Genomic DNA, 21,367 nt, shown 5'->3' with positions numbered 1-21,367 from the left:
TGAGATGATTTGAAAATTAAGGATGGAGGAAGTCAATGAGTGTGGAAGAACACATCATTAGCAAAGACTTGTCTTGCGGGGCTGAAATCCCAAAGGACATCCATGTTTTGTCCTTCAATCTTCAGCAAATAGTGGTAAAGTCAAGGTGAAAAACAGTGAAGAACAAAGTAGAAAATTACCAAATTAAGCAAATATTTAAAAATGTTCAACTGTGCCAAAGCAATTCAGTCCTTAAGAAATCAGTATTAGGAACTTGATTTCAAATAATTTTTAAAACTTCTAAAAGGGCCACACATTAAGTGTACTCTTTCATGCATACTGCACTGGACTGAATGTGTTTAAGCAGAAGAGTACATTAAAAGCAATCTTCAAAATGTGTGTTGTGTCCCAACATGGAAACAAAAAATTATTGAAACTTACCTCATGAAATGTCTGTTCATGATAAAACCAGATTTTGAGAAACAGCTTGCTTAAGACATGAAAGAGCTGGTGAGAATGACATTTCCTTTGCTGCTTCATCAGGGAGATAGAGTTTTTGCAGAGAAGCCACATGAGTTCTCTATGGTGACCTCTTCGACTTTTCTGTTTGTGACACTCTCAGCAGCAGAGATGTTTTAAGGTTGGGTCATTGGTCTCTGGTCCCATATAAAGTGTGCAGAAGGTACAAAACTGGACATGAATTCCATGATCTGTCTGCACTGGCAATTCTCAAGACCTAAGCTGCCTGCACAGAGAGGTTTCACAGGAGCAGCTTTTCAGTCCATTGTCAGGACAAGTGTACTTGATCTTGCTGCACAGCTGAACTAGAAAATCCCTAATAATTCTGTGCACTGTATGCCTCAAAGCGGGGAGTGAGGTAAACTCTTTGCCATCCTCATTTTCTTTGAAAGGTAATTCTCAGGAATGATCCAAAACTGCAGTGCAAGTGGAAGAACTTTTAGAAGAAACTCAGCCATGGATGAGAATCCTTCAAGAGCTGTAAATAAAAATAGATATGCAATTACATGGAGAAATAGTGACTTCTGTAACCTTTTGCTTATATTGACTTAGATTTGCTATTTTTATTTGGGTATTTAATGTCAGGGATTTTTGTTGATTTAAAGGATTATGGTGGAGAATTATAGGCTGGCAGGTCTTTGTTATGTCTACTTGAGAAAGAACAAAGTTATTAGAGCACATAGGTAAATGCAATATACTGGGGAAAGAAGTTCGATAGAGTTTTTAGGGAACCAAAGTGGATGAAAAAGGAGAATGCAAGAAAAAAGGATGCAAAAATGCAGTCAGTATAACATAATCAGATCTTTAAGAAGGGTTCATCAAAGTGTCATGTGAAATAGTATGAAAGAAAGATGCCACAGGATAAGAGAGATCCTCATGAAGATAAATGATAGCCTAGAAAACAAACAGGAAACAAACATGATTTTCATGCTGTAGAGAAATCACTGTCAGGAAACATCTGGGTTATGGGTTTTTCAACATATGCATAAATGAACTGAAGAAGGTCATAAATCATAAAGTGAAAAGGTCTTCTGATTAAAATAGTATTTAGGATAACCCAACAGTATGCAAGTGTTGTTCCCCATGAGAGATATCATTGGGGAGTATAATGGGGAGTAAAGTGAGTGTTGAACACTGCCAACAGAAAAAGTAGTTGTGTTATACTGGACTTCAAATTAGCTGTTACCACTAGGAAAGTATGAGAGACTGTTTCCTAAGTATTCTGTATTAGCCACTGTTTGAGGTTGGATGAGGGGTAGACAGAAGGTTGGGATGTAACCAAGAGACAGCCAAGCCTTGTACAGCCCAAAGACTATTATCTGCTTATCCACTGCTGCTGTTTCACGTGGACACCAGTGATACAGCCAGGAGCAGTCTGAGGAGTACCAAGAGGGATTACAGAACCATGGGAGCAGCAGTAAACAACTCAGGGGCACGGGTATTTTTTTCATGAGTCCTGCCAGTCAAAGGAAAGGGGATTGAAAGGGCCAGTCAAATCTGGAAAATCAACAGATGGTTTCAGAACTGGTGCCATAACCAGGGGTTCAGCTGATCAGACCATGGGATTTGCTTTGAGAATGCTGGTCTGCTGGGGGCTGATGGGTCCACTTGTCAGAGAAAGAGAAGAGGATCTTTGGTCATAGGCTTGACAAGCCGGTGAAGAGGGCTTTCAACTAGAATTGCCAAGGGAGGGGAACCTCAATCCATCCCACTCCTTCCAGTTTGACACCAATGTCAGTGATAAATGCCCAGAACCTGGAGAAAGGGCCGTGGCAGCCACTCGGGACAGTAAGTCAAATTCACCAGAGGCCCAAATTCCACGTCTCTATGCCAATACATGGAGAATAAATATGCGCGCCCACAAGGCTATGACGTCATTGGCATTAGGGAGTTGTGCTGGGATGGCTTCCGTAACTGGAGTGTTGGAATGGAAGGATACAGGCTCTTTAGGAAGGACAGGCAGGGGAGATGAGGAGGGGGCATCAATCGCCCTCTATGCCAATGGGCAGCTTGAGTGCATGGAGCTCTGCCTGGGGATAGGCGAGGAGCTGACAGAGAGCTTGGGGGTCAGGACTAAAGGGAGGGCAGGGACAGGGGACATTATAGTGGGGGTCTACTAAAGGGAACCTGACCAGGAAGACCAAACAGTTGAAGTCTTCTACAGACAGAAGCAACTTCGTGTTCACAAGCCCTGGTCTTCATGGGGGACTTCAACCATCCTGATATCTGTTGGAGGGACAAGACAGCAAAGCATAAGCAATTCAGGGTGTTCCTGAAATGTACTGATGATAACTTCCTTCTCCAAGTGATGGAGGAGCCCACCAGGAGAGTTGCTGTGCTGGACCTTGTTCTCACCAACAAGGAGGGTCTGGTGGGGATTGTGAAGCTTAAAGATAGCCTTGGCTGCACTGACCATGAAATGGTGCAGTTTAGGATCCCGAGGGCAGTGAGGAGGGACTAGTCCAGTCTGCCCTGGAATTTGGGAGAGAAGACTTTAGCCTCTTCAGGGATCTACTTGGTAGAGTACCATAGGACATGGTCTTGGAGGGAAGAGGGGCCCAAGAAAGCTGGTTAATATTTGAAAATCTCCAAACTGCGGAGCGATGCATCCTAAGAAAGAGGAAATCAGGCAAAAATGCTAGGAGGCCTGCGTGGATGAACAAGGAGCTCCTGGCTGAACTCAAACAGATAAAGGAGGCTTACAGAGAGTGGAAGCAAGGACAGATAGCCTGGGAGGAATACAGAAGCATTATCCAAGCAGCCAGGGATCAGGTTAGGAAAGCCAAAGCCCTGTTAGAATTAAATTTGTCCAGGGGTGTCAAGGGCAACAAGAAAGGCTTCTCTAGGTACATCAGTGATTAAAGGAAGACTAGGAAAAATGTGGGCCCTCTCCTGAAGGAATCAGGAGACCTGGTCACCTGGGATGTGGAGATGGCTGAGGTACTCAATAACATTTTTAATTCAGTCTTCACTGGTAAGAGCTCTAGCTAAATAGCCCAGGTCCTAGAAGGCAAAGTCAGGAACTGGGAGAATGATGAACCGACCACCTGTAGGAGACCATATCTGAGACCAGCTAAGGAACCTGAATCTGCACAGGACCTGATGAGGTACATCAATAGGTCCTGAAGGAACTGGCAGATGTAGTTGCTTAAGCCACTATCCATCATATTTGAGAAGTTGTGTCAGTCTGGTGGAGTTCCAACTAGACTGGAAGAGGGGAAAAACAACCCTCCACTCCCCCCTAAAAGATAAAAGGGAAAAAAGGTAGACCTGGGGAACTACTGGCCAGTCAGTCTCACTTGTATAGCAAGATCATGGAGCAGATCCTTCTGGAAAGAGTAAGACACGTGGAAATTAAAGAAGCGATTGGTTACAGCCAACATGGTTTCACTAAGAGCAGATCATGCCTGACAAATCTGTTGGCCTTCTGCAATGGGGTTACAGCATTGATGGATGGAGGAAGAGCAACTGATGTCATCTACCTGTACCTGTGCAAGGCATTTGACACTGTTCCACATGAGATCCTTGTCTATAAATTGGAGAATCATAGATTTGAAAGATGGACCACTCAGTGGGTCAGGAATTGGCTGGATGGTAACGTAAAGAGTTGCAGTTAATGATCTCCACATGGACATTGAGCCAGTAATGAGTGGTGTTCCTCAGGGGTCAATACTGGGACCAGTGCTGTTTAACCTCTTTGGTGGTGACATGGACACTGGGATTGAGTGCACCCTTAGCAAGTTTGCCAATGACACCAAGACATGTGGTGCGCTTAACATGCTGGAGAGAAGGGATGCTATCCAGAGGGACCTGGACAGGCTCAAGAGTGGGCTTGTGCTAACTTCATGAGGTTCTACAAGGCCAAGTGCAAGGTCCTGCATCTGGGCTGGGGCAATCCCAAGCACAAACACAGGCTGAGTGGAGAATGGATTGAGAGCAGCCCTGAGGAGAAAGACTTGGGGATGTTGGTTGATGAGAAGCTGAACATGAGCCAGCAATGTGCACTTGCAGCCCAGAAAGCCCCCTGTATTCTGGGATGCATCAAAAGAAGCATGCCCAGCGGGTTGAGGGAGGTGATTCTTCCTCTCTAGTCTCCTTTTGTGAGACTCCAGCTAGAGTACTGAATTCAGCTCTGAGGCCCCAGCACACGGATGTATTAGAATGAGTACAGAGGAAGGCCACAAAGATGATCAAGGGGCTGGAGCGCTTCTCTTGCAAAGACAGGCTGAGGGAGTTGTTCAGCCTGCAGAAGAGAAGGCCACAGGGAGACCTCATAGCGAACTTCCAGTACCTAATGGGGGCCTACAAGAAAGCAGGAGAGGGACTCTGTCAGGGAGTGTAGTGATAGGACAAGGAGTAATGGTTTAAAATGAAGGAAGGGTAGATTTAGATTAGATATTCATTAGAAATTATTTACTATGAGAGCAGTGAGGCACTGGACCAGGTTGCCCAGAGAAGCTGAGGATGCCCCATCCCTGGAAGTGTTCAAGGCCAGGCTGGATTGCGCTTTGGGCAACCTGGTCTGGTGGAAGGTGTCCTTGCCTGTGGCAAGGGGGTAGAAGTGGATGGTCTTTAAGGTCCCTTCTAACCCAAACTATTCTGTGATTCTATGATAACATCTTGTTTTACTGTTATACATTTTTTTTAGAAAGATTTAAGGATCTAATAATTCCTTTCCCTATCCTTTATGTAGGACATTGTCATCCTATTGCCAAAACTAATTTAATACAATTATTTTGTGCAGGTATTCTTAAGGCATGGTCTTCATAAATAATTCTTCCAGGGAAGCTGGAAAGGAACAGATTTGTTTAGACTCAAGTTACAACCGTGTAAGAAAAGTACATAGTGCTGTTAATTCAATCGTATAAGTCTTAAAAAAATATTTCATATAGGCCAGTCCCACTGAAGGCCACTGATACTATTTACTATCCTTTTGGATACATTTATCAAAATGCTCCTTTAGACTAACTCTCTTAAAGTGTATAGTTGGAGAAGAGAAATGCCACAATGTGAAGATGATACCATTATATACCATATATATATACCATATATATATTCAGCTATGGTGAATATTATTTTGTCTAATGTAAAAAAAAATACAACAAACAAAAAAAACCACAACCAAACCCAACAACAACAAACAAACAAACAAACAAAACACACACACATGCACAAAAAGAAACACTAGGACATTTGCTGCCATGAGGATGTAGGACCTTTTTTCCCTCATTGGCCGTGTGTCAGAAAGTGATACTTTGTTGTTTGTATAAATAACATTAAATAAATGTTGTAATAAATAATTAACATTTGAATGGCTAGAAGACACAGACACAAATTGTCGCTGGTATTTAAATGCTCAAACTTCACTGGAATTCAGTAAAGCTAGGTTTTGCAGTTGCTGGGATTTTGAGGCTTGTGACTACCTTGTAGTGACACTGGAAATCTGATGGGGTACTGAAATAGAGATTGCTGAGTTGCAGCCCAGTGTTTCATGTATTCTGTTTTTGTTTTCCAGGTAAGCAAAGAAGCTTTTAAGGCAAAACGTTCTTGAATTTTGTCAAGAATATCTAAAATGTCCATATACTGTCTGTTCAGTGTTTTCATATACATTTCTTCTTTTTCTCAACTAATTAGCGTGTTAAACTTGCCACTTCCAAACTCTGAATGTTATCTTGGAATCATTCATAATGTTAAACTACTCTTCGAGAAGTTATTTTTATGTGGCAGTACCTGTCCTCAGTTTTAGGTTTTATGGAAAAATTGTGAGGTGTTGTCATTTTATTTTAGATATGTTTATTGTTTTCATCTTAAAACCTTTCTTTCTCCAGCAAAACCAAACCTCTGAAACTTTTAACTGTCATCAAGAAGAACAAATGTACTGATGTCCTTGGAAATAGATTGTGTGTATTTTGAAATACTAATATTTTCTGTATGTTCTTTATTGTATGAATTATATATTAAGCCCATGGAAAAGAGAGCAATAGCCTGCAGCTGTTCAGATAGAGAACACTGCAGAAGTTATAGTTTGTCTTTTTAAGAAGACAAATTAAATGCTGAATATTTGTTTCAGATCTGCCTGTTTTCTTTTTTTCCTCTCAAGTGACAGGTACAGTGAATGTCTAATTTTGTTTTTGATGTTTTTGTTATTAAGATTAGAGTAATTTGTCACAACCCTAATCTTCCGTAGCAGTAGCTATGAAAACCAGTACATTATGCTTTCTTTTTATTTAGTGAGATCTAAACAAAAATTAGTACATCATGATGATCTCAGAAGCAGTATAGGAAAAATGTGAGCAATAACTAAATGCTAATGAGACTTCTTTTCTTCATTATGCCTAGTTGTGTTGTAGTGTTTTAGCTACTTAATGCCTACATAATTACTGGTTTTGTTTTGATGCTTACTAGAGCCAAATCACTTCAGGCACCTTTCAGCAGTTTGATTATTAAAATATTCAGTATTGTATACAACTTGAGTTCTCTTTGCAGAAGTGAAGCTATCTGCTTACACTTACTGGCTGCTTATGTTGACCAGAAGTAATTGTTAAGTGGTGGGATCGTTTTGTTTTGTTTTACTATTTTTTTTCCTCTCCCCTTTATTTGAACTCTGCATTACTTGAGAGCCATCCCTCAAGCAAGAAGGGCAGCTGTGCCCCCTTCACTCCAAGTTCCTTTGCCAGTGCTGCACATGGTGTGTGGGAAAGGCTGCTCTTGTTCTTCAACTGGGATGTTGCCGTGACTCAGCCCAAGCCAGCACAGTCTGATATGATGGGCAAACTGTCAGAAAAAATACAGTCAAATTGAGCTCTTGTCCCCCTGGGTGAAAAAATCTAGCACAGTTGTGAAGTAGCATTAGTGTAGCAAAGCGTTTAAGATGTGCTGCATGTTCTACAGTGGTTTGAAAATGCACAGCAGCCCAGAAAATCCAAATGGCAAGCGGCTGTGCTCTTGGAGGGGTTTCTAGACCAAGCAAAGGTTTGCTCAAGACAGCCTTTTCTAGAACCAGGGGTTTGATCCCTCCAGAGTCATCCATAATGGTATTGCCATTATGACATAATATGTCTTGCCTCTGACCCAGGAACTTCTTCCATTCCTGCATTTTTAGGAATGAAAATTGACCTGTTCTGCTTCTGCAGACTTTTGGAATAAAGAACTAGTGGAAAGGGGAAGAATCACAGAGAAGGGGTGGGAAGCAGTAAACTCATGCTTCCTGAATGGAAATTCTCTTAAGCCACAATACTATATGATGTGTGATGCAAAGGATTCACCACACTGGTATTACATTTTGTCTGATATGCTAGTAGGTGATGATGGTGACTTGGGACCATTAAGACTACAGGTTTTGTTCAATATTTCCTGACTAGGAAATACAGTAAAGCACAGTACTAATACTGTTTAATGGTGTCTGGAACAACTCTGTTTTTGGGGCAGTACAGCAGGGGTTGCTCTTGCTATGCTCATGCTCTGCTTATCCCCATGACCTGGTGGGCAGATTTTGTGTTTTCTTCTAGGGAAGAAACTGTTCTGAGCAGAACAGTGTCTATGTTGGAAATGGTTTGCTACCAAAGCTTTGACCTAATTCTTTCTGCATTTGTTAATGCTGAAGTATTTAACAATGTTTCTGTGTGACTTCTTGTGGTAAAATCTTGTACTTCATATGTTGATACTCGTCAGCATGTGTTTCAGATGCCCATGCTTGTATTTACTATATGAGCTCTCTGAAGGTGTCTGAGTGAAGAACTGTGCAGACCCAACCTAACCCTAGACCTCCATTCTTATCTTTCTTTTGGGACAATATTTTTTTTCCCAAATGTTCAGTTCCTCCAAGGAGAACATACTTTCCCTTCAAGTGTCTGAATATGGAGGAACAATGTACATCAGGACCTTTCCCTCAGCTTTCATCCTCTGCTTTGTGTCCTCTGATAGCTGAATAATACTTTTGCTGATCAAAACTTTAAGCTTATTATCGTATTGTAACAATGGGATAGACCTTTGAGTGGTACGTGCTCAACCCTGCTATAAATTTACAGAAAATTTTACTAGAGTCAGTGTCCTGGTGTGATGACAAAGATCAGTTTTAATTTGTAGATGCAGGGCTCTGCTGAACTTGTGGTAATCATTTCTAGTGAGGGCTTCTGAAGACTTCTTGAGGGCAGGGGAGGATGGAAGGCTTGTGGGGTCTGGTGGGAGACTAAGGCCCACTCTTGCTGTAGACCTTACCCACATGAAGTGAAGGTCACCTACATGAAAAATCAGAGCAGAGACCATCCCAGAAGAGCATCCCAACTGTTTTCTGAATCCAGATGTAAAACCTTGCAGGCTCTTGCATAAGTGTTAGAACATTCATATGGGATGTGAGAAAGATGACAGAAAAGTTAATAGACTGTGGGACTCATACTGTAGTTGACTGCTCTTGTCTAAAATATACACCCATATCTATCTGTGGGACATCTTCTACATCATTTGCTTCCCCTGCAAATTTTTATTTTACTTCCGTCTTTGTGTGGAAGAGATTTATTTATTTATTTATTTTTAAAAATTGATTCTTTCTTACACAGATCCAATGAGAAGTATGCTAGCCTTTGCTGTTTTTTAGTTGTAAAACTCTCTTATCCTATTAGGATGTGATGCAGGTGGCTAGCAGTATACTATAAGAAAATATTAGGTCTGCTGCAGTGTTTTCAGACAAGCCCCAGACTGAAAACTAATAGACCTCAGCCAAAGGATCCTTGTAAGAAATGACTCTGTTTGTGGAAAATATGGTGATTTTGTAAGTCAAAATGAAACCTATACAAATATTGATTAAATCATTTTTTTCAGAACTCCATGACAAAGCTAAGTAACTATATTTGTACTGCTCAAATACATATATATGTATATAAAAAAAATATTTTTTTTTTTGAGAGAGAGGGAGAAAAGGTAAATCTGAGGCTCTTATCTCATTTCTGTATTGTTGCTTTTGATGATCTCACAATGTGTCCTTTATGAGAAAGTAAGTGGAGTGAAGGTTGTGAATGGACTTTTCAAGAAGCAACAATGCATGTTTGTTTGTCCCTAAGCTGACAACTATTTATTTGCCTTTTCCTTAATTTCTCTCTCTTTTTTTTCTTTTTTTTTTTTTTTTTTCTGTCTCAAATAAGGGAAAATAATCTTACCTACACATCTTAATCTAGTAAGCACTGGAACACCTATCCCACATAGGTTGAATGAAAGGGTAGATATTCATTATTGAACACACAATTAAAAGTAAGCATTAAATGACAGGTAGGTTATTCCTTTTTAGCTGATTAAAGGCTCCCATGACTTGTTTCCATTGCATTTGAGCATTAGCCTGTATGCTCAGGTCTCTACAGTACACTCTGCTAAAACCCATACTTCTCCCCTTTCCAGAGATGTATCTCATTTATGAGTTCCACTTCTTTTTATGGTTTGACCTGAGGACCTTTTCTTTTAATTGTGGAAGATTGCTTTGATTTAATGGAGGCTGCTGTCCTGTGAGAATGATAATGTAACGCTGTGTGCTTTTTCCTGTAGTGATTTTTTTTTGTACGCAAAAACAATTGCATACTTAATTATCCTCATTAGTGGTTCTGATTTTGAAACTGATTCAAATGAATACCCTTTTGGAATAAAAGGTTGAGCACTAGCATATTGAATCAGAGTAGCAATTTGAAAAAGCATAGTCAATTTTTTGTTGCTTTTGGACATGTAATTTTGTAGTGTTTAGTCCTAAAAATACTGGCTGCAATTACACACACTACATAGGAAGCAGTTCTTCATTTAGAGATTACATACTGTGGAAAGAATTTTGGCTTCCTGAATGATACCAATTACATAATCATATACATTTAAGCAGTAGAAAAACTAACCAGCTCATCTGTACTTGCTTTAGACTATATCCTTTTCATTTTATTTCCATTGCATCATACTGCAGTAACAATTGTAACAATTTATGTGATCAGATGAACAGCAAAAAGTCAAACACCCGTGATACGCTTTCATATGCTTTCAAACTTTTTTTTTTTTTTTAACCATGGTAACCTAGGTCTTTGTAATAACTACTGAAACTGGCTGAGTGAAGTTAGTGAATAACTCACTGTTTGTTTACAAACATAGCCCATCTTCTGGGACACTCTCTGCCACTATGCTCTGGACGTCAAGTCTGGGATAAATGCCCAGCAGGGAGTGATCAGGATTCATTTTGTATAATGAATGTTCATTTTGCTTCGTCAGAGTCTTTGATAGACACCACAAAGAGAAAGGAAGGAGCATTTTAGTCAAATACAGAGGTTTCAGGTTTCAAAGCACCGGTCTGAGGTGCACTGTGTCTCTTTCTTTGCCTTGTTCTGATCAAGGCTCCTTCAGGTGCTAGGGCTCATTGCAAGCCTAGCAGGGTGGCCTGTTGTGGACTACTAGCAGGTCACCCATGCACAGCCCTCATTTGGACAAATTAGCATTTTCTAATTGAAAAATTGGTGAACAAGGTTCTTCTTGCTTCTGCTTGTTCACAGTTTAGGAGGCCTCAATAAGAAGTATTGTAAAAACTTGTTTTGCTTGAGCAAGGGATGCTTAAGCAGTTGTTAGCAGGATTTATTTTTTTTGGGGGGGGGGGGTGTGTGGAGGAAGGGAAGGGGGGAAGAAAAGTTTTTTCTGCCAATTGTTCTCATGAACACCTGTGATCTGACCAGTGCGGAGCACAAAAGTTATATTCATTTCTGTAGGAGATGACAACTGCAGACAATAAATATATAAATAAATTCAGGCTTTCTCAGCAGTTTGCAAGAAAGTGGCATCGATCAAAGAGGTCAAACTGGCTGATAGCAGATAAATATACTTTTCCTTTGATTCCATTGACTTGATTTACAACTGTTGTATGTGGTGGTGTTTAATTGGTGCTTTCGTATCCACTTATAATAGTGTAGTAATGTAATAGAGTCATCTCTTTGTTAATTATACTTGTAATCTCAAATCTCAAAGTTTGTACATTTGACTTTATTTTGTTTTCCCTATTCAGGCCATTTTGTGTTGATCTAATCTTTCTCTCATTTTTTCATGATTCTTTCATCATTCTTTCTCATCTTTTCTTTAGCGTTGTCTTCTGTTTTCTTTATTCTTTTAGTTCCTTTTAGTTATACATATTTCATAGCCTGGTCAGAGCTTTTTTATCTAGTGCTGTTTTGCTGTTCCTTGGTCTGGAAGATAGCTGTCTTGCCTTCACCTGTATCTTATTCCCTGCATGAGCTCTGATTTACCTCTCTGTCCTCAAATTGTCAGGAATATTCAATCCTTCCTGATTTACAGAGGTATATGAAATTCCTGTCAGGAGTAAAAATCTAAGCCAAAATTGAAAAAGGTCACTCATTTTACTCTTGCTGTAATAAAATCTATAATATTTAGCAACCTTATAATTTAGTCATTAGATAAAACCCCTAGAGGGAGACATGATCACAGATGGATTATTGTAATTCCCCATCACTCTGATCTTTTCACAATAGCTGAAGTAATTTCTCTAGGTTACTTTGCATAGCCTGTTACTTGATAATTGTGCACTGTTAGCAATGCTATTGTTTGTAGGTGTCCAGTTCTTCTTTTTTTTTTTTTAATTTTAAATAAGAGTCTCTCTCTCTCTCCCCCTCTCTCTCTCAGAAAGTCTCAGCACTAGTGACATAGTAATGCATCTTGAAAAAATTTCATCCTGAATAAAGATGTAGTCTACCTAGACTTCAGCAAGGCCTTTGACACGGTCTCCCATAGTATTCTACTGGAGAAACTGGCAGCCCATGGCTTGGACAGGTACACTCTTTGCTGGGTTAAAAGCTGGCTGGATGGCCGGGCCCAGAGAGCAGTGATAGATGGAGTGAAATCCAGCTGGCAACCAGTCACCAGTAGTGACTGGTTAATATCTTTAATATCTTTATTGACTATTTGGATGGGGGAATTGGGTGCACCCTCAGTAAGTTTGCAGATGACACCAAGTTGTGGGGCAGTGTCGATCTGCCGGAGGGTAGGAAGGCCCTGCAGAGGGACCTGGTCAGGATGGGTTGATGGGCAGATGCCAAGGGGGTAAGTTTTAACATGGCTAAGTTCTGGGTCCTGCACTTTGGCCACAACAACCCTATGCAGCACTACAGGCTTGGGGCAGAGTGACTCGAAATCTGTACAAAAGAAAAGGACCTGGGGGTGCTGATCGATGTCCACCTGAATGTGAGCCGGCAGTGTGCCCAGGTGGCCAAGAAGGCCAACAGCATCCTGGCTTGTATCAGGAATAGTGTAGCCAGCAGGACCAGGGAGGTGATCGTGCCCCTGTGCTCTGCTCTGGTGAGGCCGCACCTTGAGTACTGTGTCCAGCTTTGGGCCCCTCACTACAAGAAGGACATCAAGGCCCTGGAGCGTGTCCAGAGAAGGGCTATGAAGCTGGTGAAGGGCCTGGAGCACAAGTCCTGTGAGGAGCGGCTGACGGAACTGGGTTTGATTAGTCTGGAGAGGAGGAGGCTCAGGGGAGACGTCATTGCTCTCTACAACTACCTGAAAGGAAGCTATGGGGAGCTGGGTGTTGGCCTCTTCTCACAGGTAACTAGTGATAGGACTAGAGGGAATGGCCTCAAGTTGTGCCAGGGTTCAGGTTCAGGTTGGAAATGAGGAGACATTTCTTCTCAGAAAGAGCAGTCAGGCATTGGAATGGGTTGCCCAAGGAAGTGGTGGAGTCACCATCCCTGGGGATGTTCAAGAAAAGGTTGGACGTGGTGCTTAGGGACATAGGTTAGTGGGTGACATTGGTTATGGTTGGACCAGATGATCTTGGAGGTCTTTTCTAACCCTAATGATTCTGTGATTTTAATGACATAGTTCACTAGCACGGCACCCTGCCACTCATCCAGACTGTCTGTGGCTCTGCTCTGCACGAAATAATCTTCATATTTGTGATTGTATTTGTAATACTTCTTCTACTAGTTTGAAAGGCACACCAATGCACTCTGCAATGTCTCATTTATTATTTCTCTGTGTGTGTTTATGTGAAAAAGATTATCTAGTACACTGTATTGTTTGGATGTTGAGAGGGTAATTAACCTATGATATGATCCTATAATTCAGTATCCTTATACATAATTTATTGTTTAGAGGTATCCAGACGTTTTATTTCAAATGTTTTGGGCTTTTCTGATTGCTTTTTCTTACATTAATTTATTTAAACTGTCTTAAAGAATATTTGCCCTTAACAGTGAAGTATCATTTTTTTATTTTCCTATGACAAGGAGGATTTTAATATGGTGCTTAAGTTCTGTTCTTTAAATTTCTCAATTGTTTTGTTATATTTGGGTCCCAAAATTTCCCAGAGAAGTTCAAACCCTAAAAGGCAAATGCATATTTTACTAATGACAAGTGGAATATTGTCCTTCAGATGTGTACGCTTTTTCCTTAGCTTTAAAAAAAACTAGATGCAAAGGTATTCAAAGCTACGTTAAACTCTGCCTAATAGCCACATATTTTTGAAAGATTATGCTCAAGATGATGTTTTCTTGTCTGTCTCCTTCTCTGGGTTCAGGCTAGTGAAAAAGGAACTGGCTCATTTATAGCAGCTCTCAGGAGATATGGGATCCTTGTTTTAAACTTTCTTCAGCCTAGACATGTACTGGGCAGTTGCTGGTGTGACGAATGGTGAAGGATGCAACGCTTTTAGACTAATGCGTGTGCCAGACAGACTGGACTTGCTGTAGAAGGACCTGTAACTGTAGACAACAAACATCCATCCAGAATCTAAAAGTATTGGGGTAGCTGTGCAAGCCTTGTCTAGATAATTGAGGTATTCAGGAAAGATGTGGAGTTACCTTAATCTCTCTTTAAATGGTGGAGATGAAGGACCAGGTCAAGTGCATGATTTACCCCACTAAAGTGGGGTCTGGAGTGTTTTTAGACTGTGTTTGTCATTCTATGTTAGCTGTGAAGGAGGCTCAGGACAGCTACTCTCCTAACCTAGGTATGATGCCTGAGGTATCTCAGGAAATGGTATACTCCAGAAGGCACACTGGCTGCTGATAGATTTTTTTTTTTATTTTTTCCTTAAACTTTGATCGAAGATTGATGTGTTGTTGAGACTACCTGTGTTCCTGGTCACCTATCCAGTCAAGGGACTGTATCTCATCCTGTTTTGTACCTGCCATATATGTGTGTGACAGTATGCCAGCAGCAGAATTCCCAGCTGTCAATTTTTACCGGAGTATGTTGTCCCATGATGGTACAAAGTAGTTCCAGGCACCCACTATTCCATCTGCAGACTACAAGTGTCTGTGCTGGGAAGAAACTTACTGAAAAAGGGATGTTCTAATTTCCAACAGAGGTGAAGTTTAGACTTTATTCTATACTGTCCATTTTTATGTTTATACTTTTATTATATTTTGTGGGTTTGCCTCCAAATTTCCTGCATTTACTTTGCTGGTATTTAGCAGTGAGAAATTCTTAAATTCTAAGGCGAGACTTTCTATGACCTACTAGATCTAAAGAAAATACTTCATTGTTTCCCAATCCATCAGTCCCATCACTGAGGAGAAAAGGAAAGGAAATATTAATGTCCAGGGCCGTGGCAAACTTGATGCTCTGTTGTAAGACTGGTAAGGCTGTTGCCTTAAACCTGCTGTAGTGCAGAAGAGCGGTCATCTGCTTAATTATATAATTTATCTTTTCTACTTTGATTTTTATTTTTTTTAAATAATCTCAGTGCTCTCTTTGCTTCAGCCTTTCACTTTGATTCATATCTTTTATCTATATTTCATGTTGAATTTGATTAATCAAAAAGATAAGGAGAGATAATTTCTCCTTTGTTTTTCAGTTGCTATTCATTCAGAACCAAACTTTCCCCTTGAATAAGCATTGTGGGAATAGTATTCAGTTTATGAATAGGACAGGAAAAGTAATATAAGTATCAAATAATTGTTAAGAGATATTTTCCTAATATTTTTGAATATGTTGAGTTGTCTGTCACCCAAAGGTACCTCAGTTCTTTCATGTAAAGATAACTGGGGCTTTAAGAGGTTAATATAGCATATAGAAAGAAGGGTGTTGGAGAATTTGAACAAATAGCTAGCTGTAAAAATCAAAAATGTTATCTGAACTTACTAAAACTGGAGAAAGAAAACTAGAGAAAAAGAATATGATGAAAAGGAAATATACAACACTAAGCTGCTCTAGTATGTTCTGGCACCCAGTCGTGTATATATATAATTTCTTTATTCTACATCCAAACTCTGAGAACGTTTTCACTTTTGGAGTCAATATAGTAAGGATTCTTCAATGTAATATAGTATGGAGAGGACATAAAGAATGGTGAAGGAAGGGAAGACATGATCTCCCTTGGACTGACAGTTTCACAGTTTGCTTTTGCATGTCATCTTTCATCTGTGTTGCAGCTGGTGCTGATCCCTCCAGGATGTGAGATCCTACGCAGACCAAGCCCAAGCCTGACTCAGTGTGGTAGTTTATGCAGCGTCTTCTCTCTGGTGTCTTGGTGACACTTCTTTCAATCCACTAAAAAGAATTATGAAGAAACATTTTCAGCCTATTTTGTCTTGTGCAACATATAATGAAGCCCAGGCAAATGACACCCTTGTAGGCAGAAATACCAGAGGTGTTATTTGCTAGGCTCTTATGTAAGACCTTTGCATTGACAGCATATGTATATGTAGGATCGCAGTGTCCTGGAGACCTAAGGAAGGAATGACATTACCAGATAAGAGTAAGGTTAACCTCTGCACAAACTAAAAAAGCTAGTCCAGTCTCTGTGTCTGTCCAGTCTGGTTATGTCTACCCAGACTAACTGGCTACACAACACTCAGTCATATTTTCTGTTGCTGAGTGTGATCGACTTGCAGCCCCACCGACCAGCTTGTCTTGAAATAAGCCAGCTTACTTGACAAGAGACTTCTCAAGTGCTAAAAGAGAATTTGTATCCTGTTGACATGTTCAGCACTTTGCTAAGCAGAACATGGCAGCGCTGTCTCTCCTGAAAAGGAAGAGAAATTTCCTTGGCTATTATACTTTGTCAGTTCTCTTTATCACTTCAGGTAGTTGAGTCTAAGAAATTTTGACTGAACTTGCAAAAAATACATCTTTCCTTCCTATTCTTGTTGTATGAATAAGATTATGGTATCTATTTAGCCTAAGATTCAAGAAATGTCTCCTGTCCTGTGTCTATCGATCTGATAAAATCTTTGTGCTCCTCTAACCACATGGATAAGGAGAAAGACCTTCACTTCATTGCCCTGAAAATAATGTATACAGGTGTAGGTTGTGTTTGTCATTTCGGGGTTGGGGTATCCAATGAGTTCTGAGATGCAAGCTTCCTCCTGTTTCCCTCAAGTTTTATTGGTTTCAGTAATATATATATATATATATATTTATTTATTTATTTATTTTTTCCCCAGAGGAATCTTTGACTTTCTTTCCCTTGAACTGCTAACTGATACTGATGTCATATGTTCCAAAGTGCTGATGTTTCTTTGTCCACGCCAAGTGTAATCAGATGCCACTGCTGCTCATTTGAAGTCCAGCTTAGAGGTGTCATGGGGTCCGTTCCTGCAGAGCTAGCTTTTGGGGAAGGCCTATGCCTGTTTGCTTGGGCACTTGTCATTTTAGCCATTGTTCTGGAGATAAAACACTTTAAAAACCTTGTTTTCATATTTAGGTAGTATGAGTCTAATATTTTTTTCCTCCTTCTGTTCTTACCTTTGTTTTGGTTCATCACTATTTCTGTTCACTCTTTTATAGCTCTAACTTTAATCAAATTTCCCTACCTCTCTCCCTTGTAACTTTTAGTCTGAGTTTGCTGCTGTTTACTGTAAAATACAGTGTTTAACTGGATTGCATTTTACCATTAAGTAACATATAATTCGTATAATTACATATCGTCTTTGACTTGTCTCAGTTTCAATTAGGTTTTGATGTATCACTTGTTCTGTTATTTAGCTAATCTCTTTCTTCCTATGGAAAATTGCAGATAAATATCTTTTTAATAAAAGACTCTGAAATCCCATTTTTGTTGTTGATTGTATCCAAGTAGCTTATGCATGGTTTTCCACTACAAAATGCATCTGGATTGTCAGCATTGTGTATGTGTGTGTATATTACAGCACCATAGTTATTTTCCTTGTATCTTTGTGTGTTTGTCTGCCATTAAGATGAATGTTTACCAGATGCTTCTTTAAAATGAAACGCTATTATGCTGGCTGATGGATGGAAAGTTTGTCAAAAGTAGTGAAAGCTTCTACAGGGGATACAAAGCAGCCAGAAAAATTCATTGTTATGTGCTGCTAGTATGAATCCCTAGTTTGGCTGTGCTGCATTTTGATTAGAAAGTTAGATTCCGTAGAAGTGTCAAACATAGTTCCTGATATTCTCTATTTTTATGGCATTTGCAATTTGGTATTCACCTCTTTTCTTCGCCAGCAAGTCTGCTGTTTTATCTGAATGTTTGTTGAGAAGCAGTTTAACATAAAATTTGGCCAATGTGAACTGTATTTATTACCTCTATGTGAACACCTTCTTGGCCAATGAAAATTAAAATGCCCTATTGATTATTTCCCTTGTATTTGTAGAGAATAGCTTGTAGAGCAGATGAACAATGCCAAATTTTATTTTTTTAGTTCTCTATTATGTTACCAACAATACCGTTCTCTGCTTCAAAGTGTACAACTATAATTAGAAATGTATTATGTAAAAGTGGCACCATCTTATTCAGCTGTGCTTCCTCTTGTGCTTAGTCTTATTATGTGTCTTTTTGCTTTCCTGAAACACAAGTTTCTGCTAGAGCTGAGCCAACTTCTTGCAAAGGACTTATTCTGAACTAGCACCTATCTCATCTGTATGCAGGGACTTGTTGGCTCCAGTGCTTGAAATTTGTTCTTTCTAAATCTCCAAGTGCCTTTCATCTTGTTATGTGATGTCGTTTTATTTGGCTGTCTTCTGCATGTGAGATATCTTTCCCTATTGCTTTAGGAGAGTCTCTCCTACTTCTCCCTCTTTAGGGACTCCCAGAGCCAATCCCAACATCTTTTGAGATGGACTCTGCTGACAGTCAATACCAAGATGACATTTAGAAAAGAATCTCTTCCCACCTTATGTCTCCTTACCTCAAACTGCCTGGAAAGAGAAAGAGAAAATAGTCCATTTTTTGTTCCAAGCTATTAGAAAACTAAGTAGCAGAGGTAGACAAAGTGCTTCATGGCTTCATGTTGGGATTGCTAGTTATTTCTGGAGGACAATAGCACCCATCTTGTGTAAATGAAGGTTAGCCCTGAAATCAGTCTTGTTGATGCTTACTTGGGCCTGACGACTTATAATCACATTTTCAAAAACTTCTCACTTGACCTGCATGGGAAAATCATGTCAAAATCTTCTGTATTCAAGACATTGTGAAATATGCATATATTTTTTTTGAGCAAAATTGGTAGATTTTTGTGGTGAGCTGTATATACAAATGTACTATAGGGTGGTATTATTGGTAACATCTCTTTTTACTGAAAAATAAAAATCTTGTCTTATGCTGATTTGCTCTCAAGCAGAAGAGCAGTAGAAAGGTATTTCAGATGAAATGTCAGGGCACCTTCAAGCTGTTTTAAGCTTTCAGACCATCTGGGTAATAGTTGAATATCCTATGGATGAAGTGTTCAAAAGAAAGAGGGTTAATCCTGTGTTCTGACCAATACTGACGCGTTTCAGTGTGACAGAAACTGCTGTTCGTGATTGGGAGGGGGACTACAGTCACACAGATGGCAGAACCACCATTACAATAAGCGTGCTTTGTACTTAAGTTTTTAAGTCTTTGTTAGAAAGACCTGGGCAATTATGTAATGTATCTATTAAGTTGTATCTGTATTAAATATAGGTATATATTGCTATTTAGGATTTACAGGGATTTTTCATTGTTTGCTTAGTCCTCCATGATTTACTTCATAAATCATTTTGCCATGGAAGGACTGTAAAAATAAATTTGTAAGTGCTAACAGAAGCAGCCCATGCTTCAGGCAGGAATTTGATATTAGAAATTTCATGGAAACAGACAACTACTAGATTTTTACTGGTGTTACAAAAAGTGCTGCATCAGCAAATGCAAAAACGATCAGATTTATTTCAGTTCACAGTACAAAGTAGGAATTTTCCCATTTCATTTTTGTATCCAAACCACTTATTGGGTTTAATTCAGTGATATTTTCTCCTAAAATGAGAAAGGTTTTATTACCATTGCATTAGGATCCAAATATTTTGTTTAACTTCCCTAACATCGTAAAAGTTTACATTTGATGTTGTGACAAATAACAGTGAAGTTGTTTTGTGTAATTGAAATTTATTAGATTTTCAAGGTCTCTTTTTTTTTTTTTCTCCCTTTTGTCTTGCAGTTTTCAGTGAAGATCTACACGCCAGTCTATATTTTGTCAATGCATCTCTGCAAGAGGTAGTGTTTGCTAGCACCACAGGGACATTGGTACCCTGTCCAGCAGCAGGGATCCCCCCTGTGACGCTCAGATGGTATCTAGCAACGGGCGAGGAGATCTACGATGTCCCAGGGATCCGCCACGTCCACCCCAATGGCACTCTCCAAATTTTCCCCTTCCCTCCTTCAAGCTTTAATAACTTAATCCATGATAACACTTACTATTGCACAGCTGAAAATCCTTCAGGGAAAATCAGAAGTCAGGATGTTCACATTAAGGCCGGTAAGTACAGTCTTTTATGTGGCTCAAATGGGATCAAGGTGGGAGGAAATTTGGGTGTTTCAGGCAATGAGTAGCCAGTAGTCGTGCATCAAAGGAGATGGGCTAAAATGGTAACCTTTGAAAGTCTCAGAATATTAAGTGAGATAGTATATTCTTCTGTCTTCAAGGTTTGATTTTATTTTGATGGTGAAAAGTTAGTTTTCCAAAGATAATAATCAGTTGAGCTTCTGGACAAGTAAACAGAAAAATGAACCAATAATGAAGTAATTATTCAGACCATGCTTACTCATTAAAAAGCTGTGAGAGAGAAGGACTTGGTCTTTGGATTTTGTATAACAGTTGGAAAAAAAAGTGAAATGCTTGCCTAATCACATCCCTTCTTAGTGTGTGCAGACTGGGTCAACCAGTAGAGAATTAAAGAGGGATCAAAATCAAGCTTTTTGTTACAATGCATAATCATATGATTGCATACTTTTTGAAGGTTTTGTCTACCCACTTCAGCTAATTAAAATATTCGAAGAAACAAAGAAAAGCTAGTCTGGAAGCTGACTTTTGCCTAATGCAAATCCTCATAGCCTTTTTTTTTTTTTTGGTGGAGCTGTGATAGTCTTTTCTTAGAAGAGAAGTATCTTTTATTTGGAGATATGCCTTCACAGGATTTTTGTAGGGAAAACTGCGAACAGTTACCAAGTAGACTTTCCCTTTGTGTCTGTAAGTAAGAGAATTTATTCTGCTCTTCTTAAAAATAAGCTACCATTCACAGATTAGTAGTTTATAGTCAATTAGAAGGTGAGCTTGTTTCTGTTTTTTGTACTTTTGTATTTTGTTTAATGAATTTTTGGACATGACATCTGTCAGACTTATATTTAGAAAGAACATAATATTGGCTGTCCTTTGTGGATTTGTTAATACATTCCAGTTTTGTATTTTTGGGGCATCGTTTCCAATTTTTCTATTTTTCAGATAAACTAGTGAGATGTTATAAAGAATGCTAAAACTCACAACTTTGTCAGCTAAGGCTCTGAACTAATACTCATTTAGCTATAAAAGCATAGGATTTAGATAACAGGATGTGGCTGTGTCCATTGCTCAGCATTGACCCATTTATCCATGGAACTCCAAAAGAAGTCTCCCTATCCTGCTTTAGAGGAAAAACCTCTCAAATGGAA

At 39.5% G+C, this 21,367-nt stretch overlaps 1 protein-coding gene across 4 annotated transcripts in view; it reads left to right on the top strand.

The window, feature by feature from the left end:
* Positions 1 to 21,367, top strand: part of DSCAM (DS cell adhesion molecule) — a 473,116-nt gene that overhangs the window by 53,154 nt on the left and 398,595 nt on the right. For all 4 annotated transcript variants that reach the window (XR_013945106.1, XR_013945107.1, XM_080576586.1 and 1 more), the window contains exon 2: positions 19,881 to 20,198. Coding sequence is in view for 2 of the 4 variants with exons in the window: in XM_080576586.1 (XP_080432712.1) it covers positions 19,881 to 20,198 (318 nt within the window). In the remaining 2 variants the exon portion in view is untranslated. The remainder of the gene's footprint in view (positions 1 to 19,880; positions 20,199 to 21,367) is intronic.

Source organism: Anser brachyrhynchus (genome assembly GCF_964034855.1).
Source record: "Anser brachyrhynchus genome assembly, chromosome: 1".
In the NCBI taxonomy this organism is placed as follows: Eukaryota; Metazoa; Chordata; class Aves; order Anseriformes; family Anatidae; genus Anser; species Anser brachyrhynchus.
Note: the sequence above shows the minus strand (reverse complement) of the source record. Positions and strands in the feature narration are given on the sequence as shown.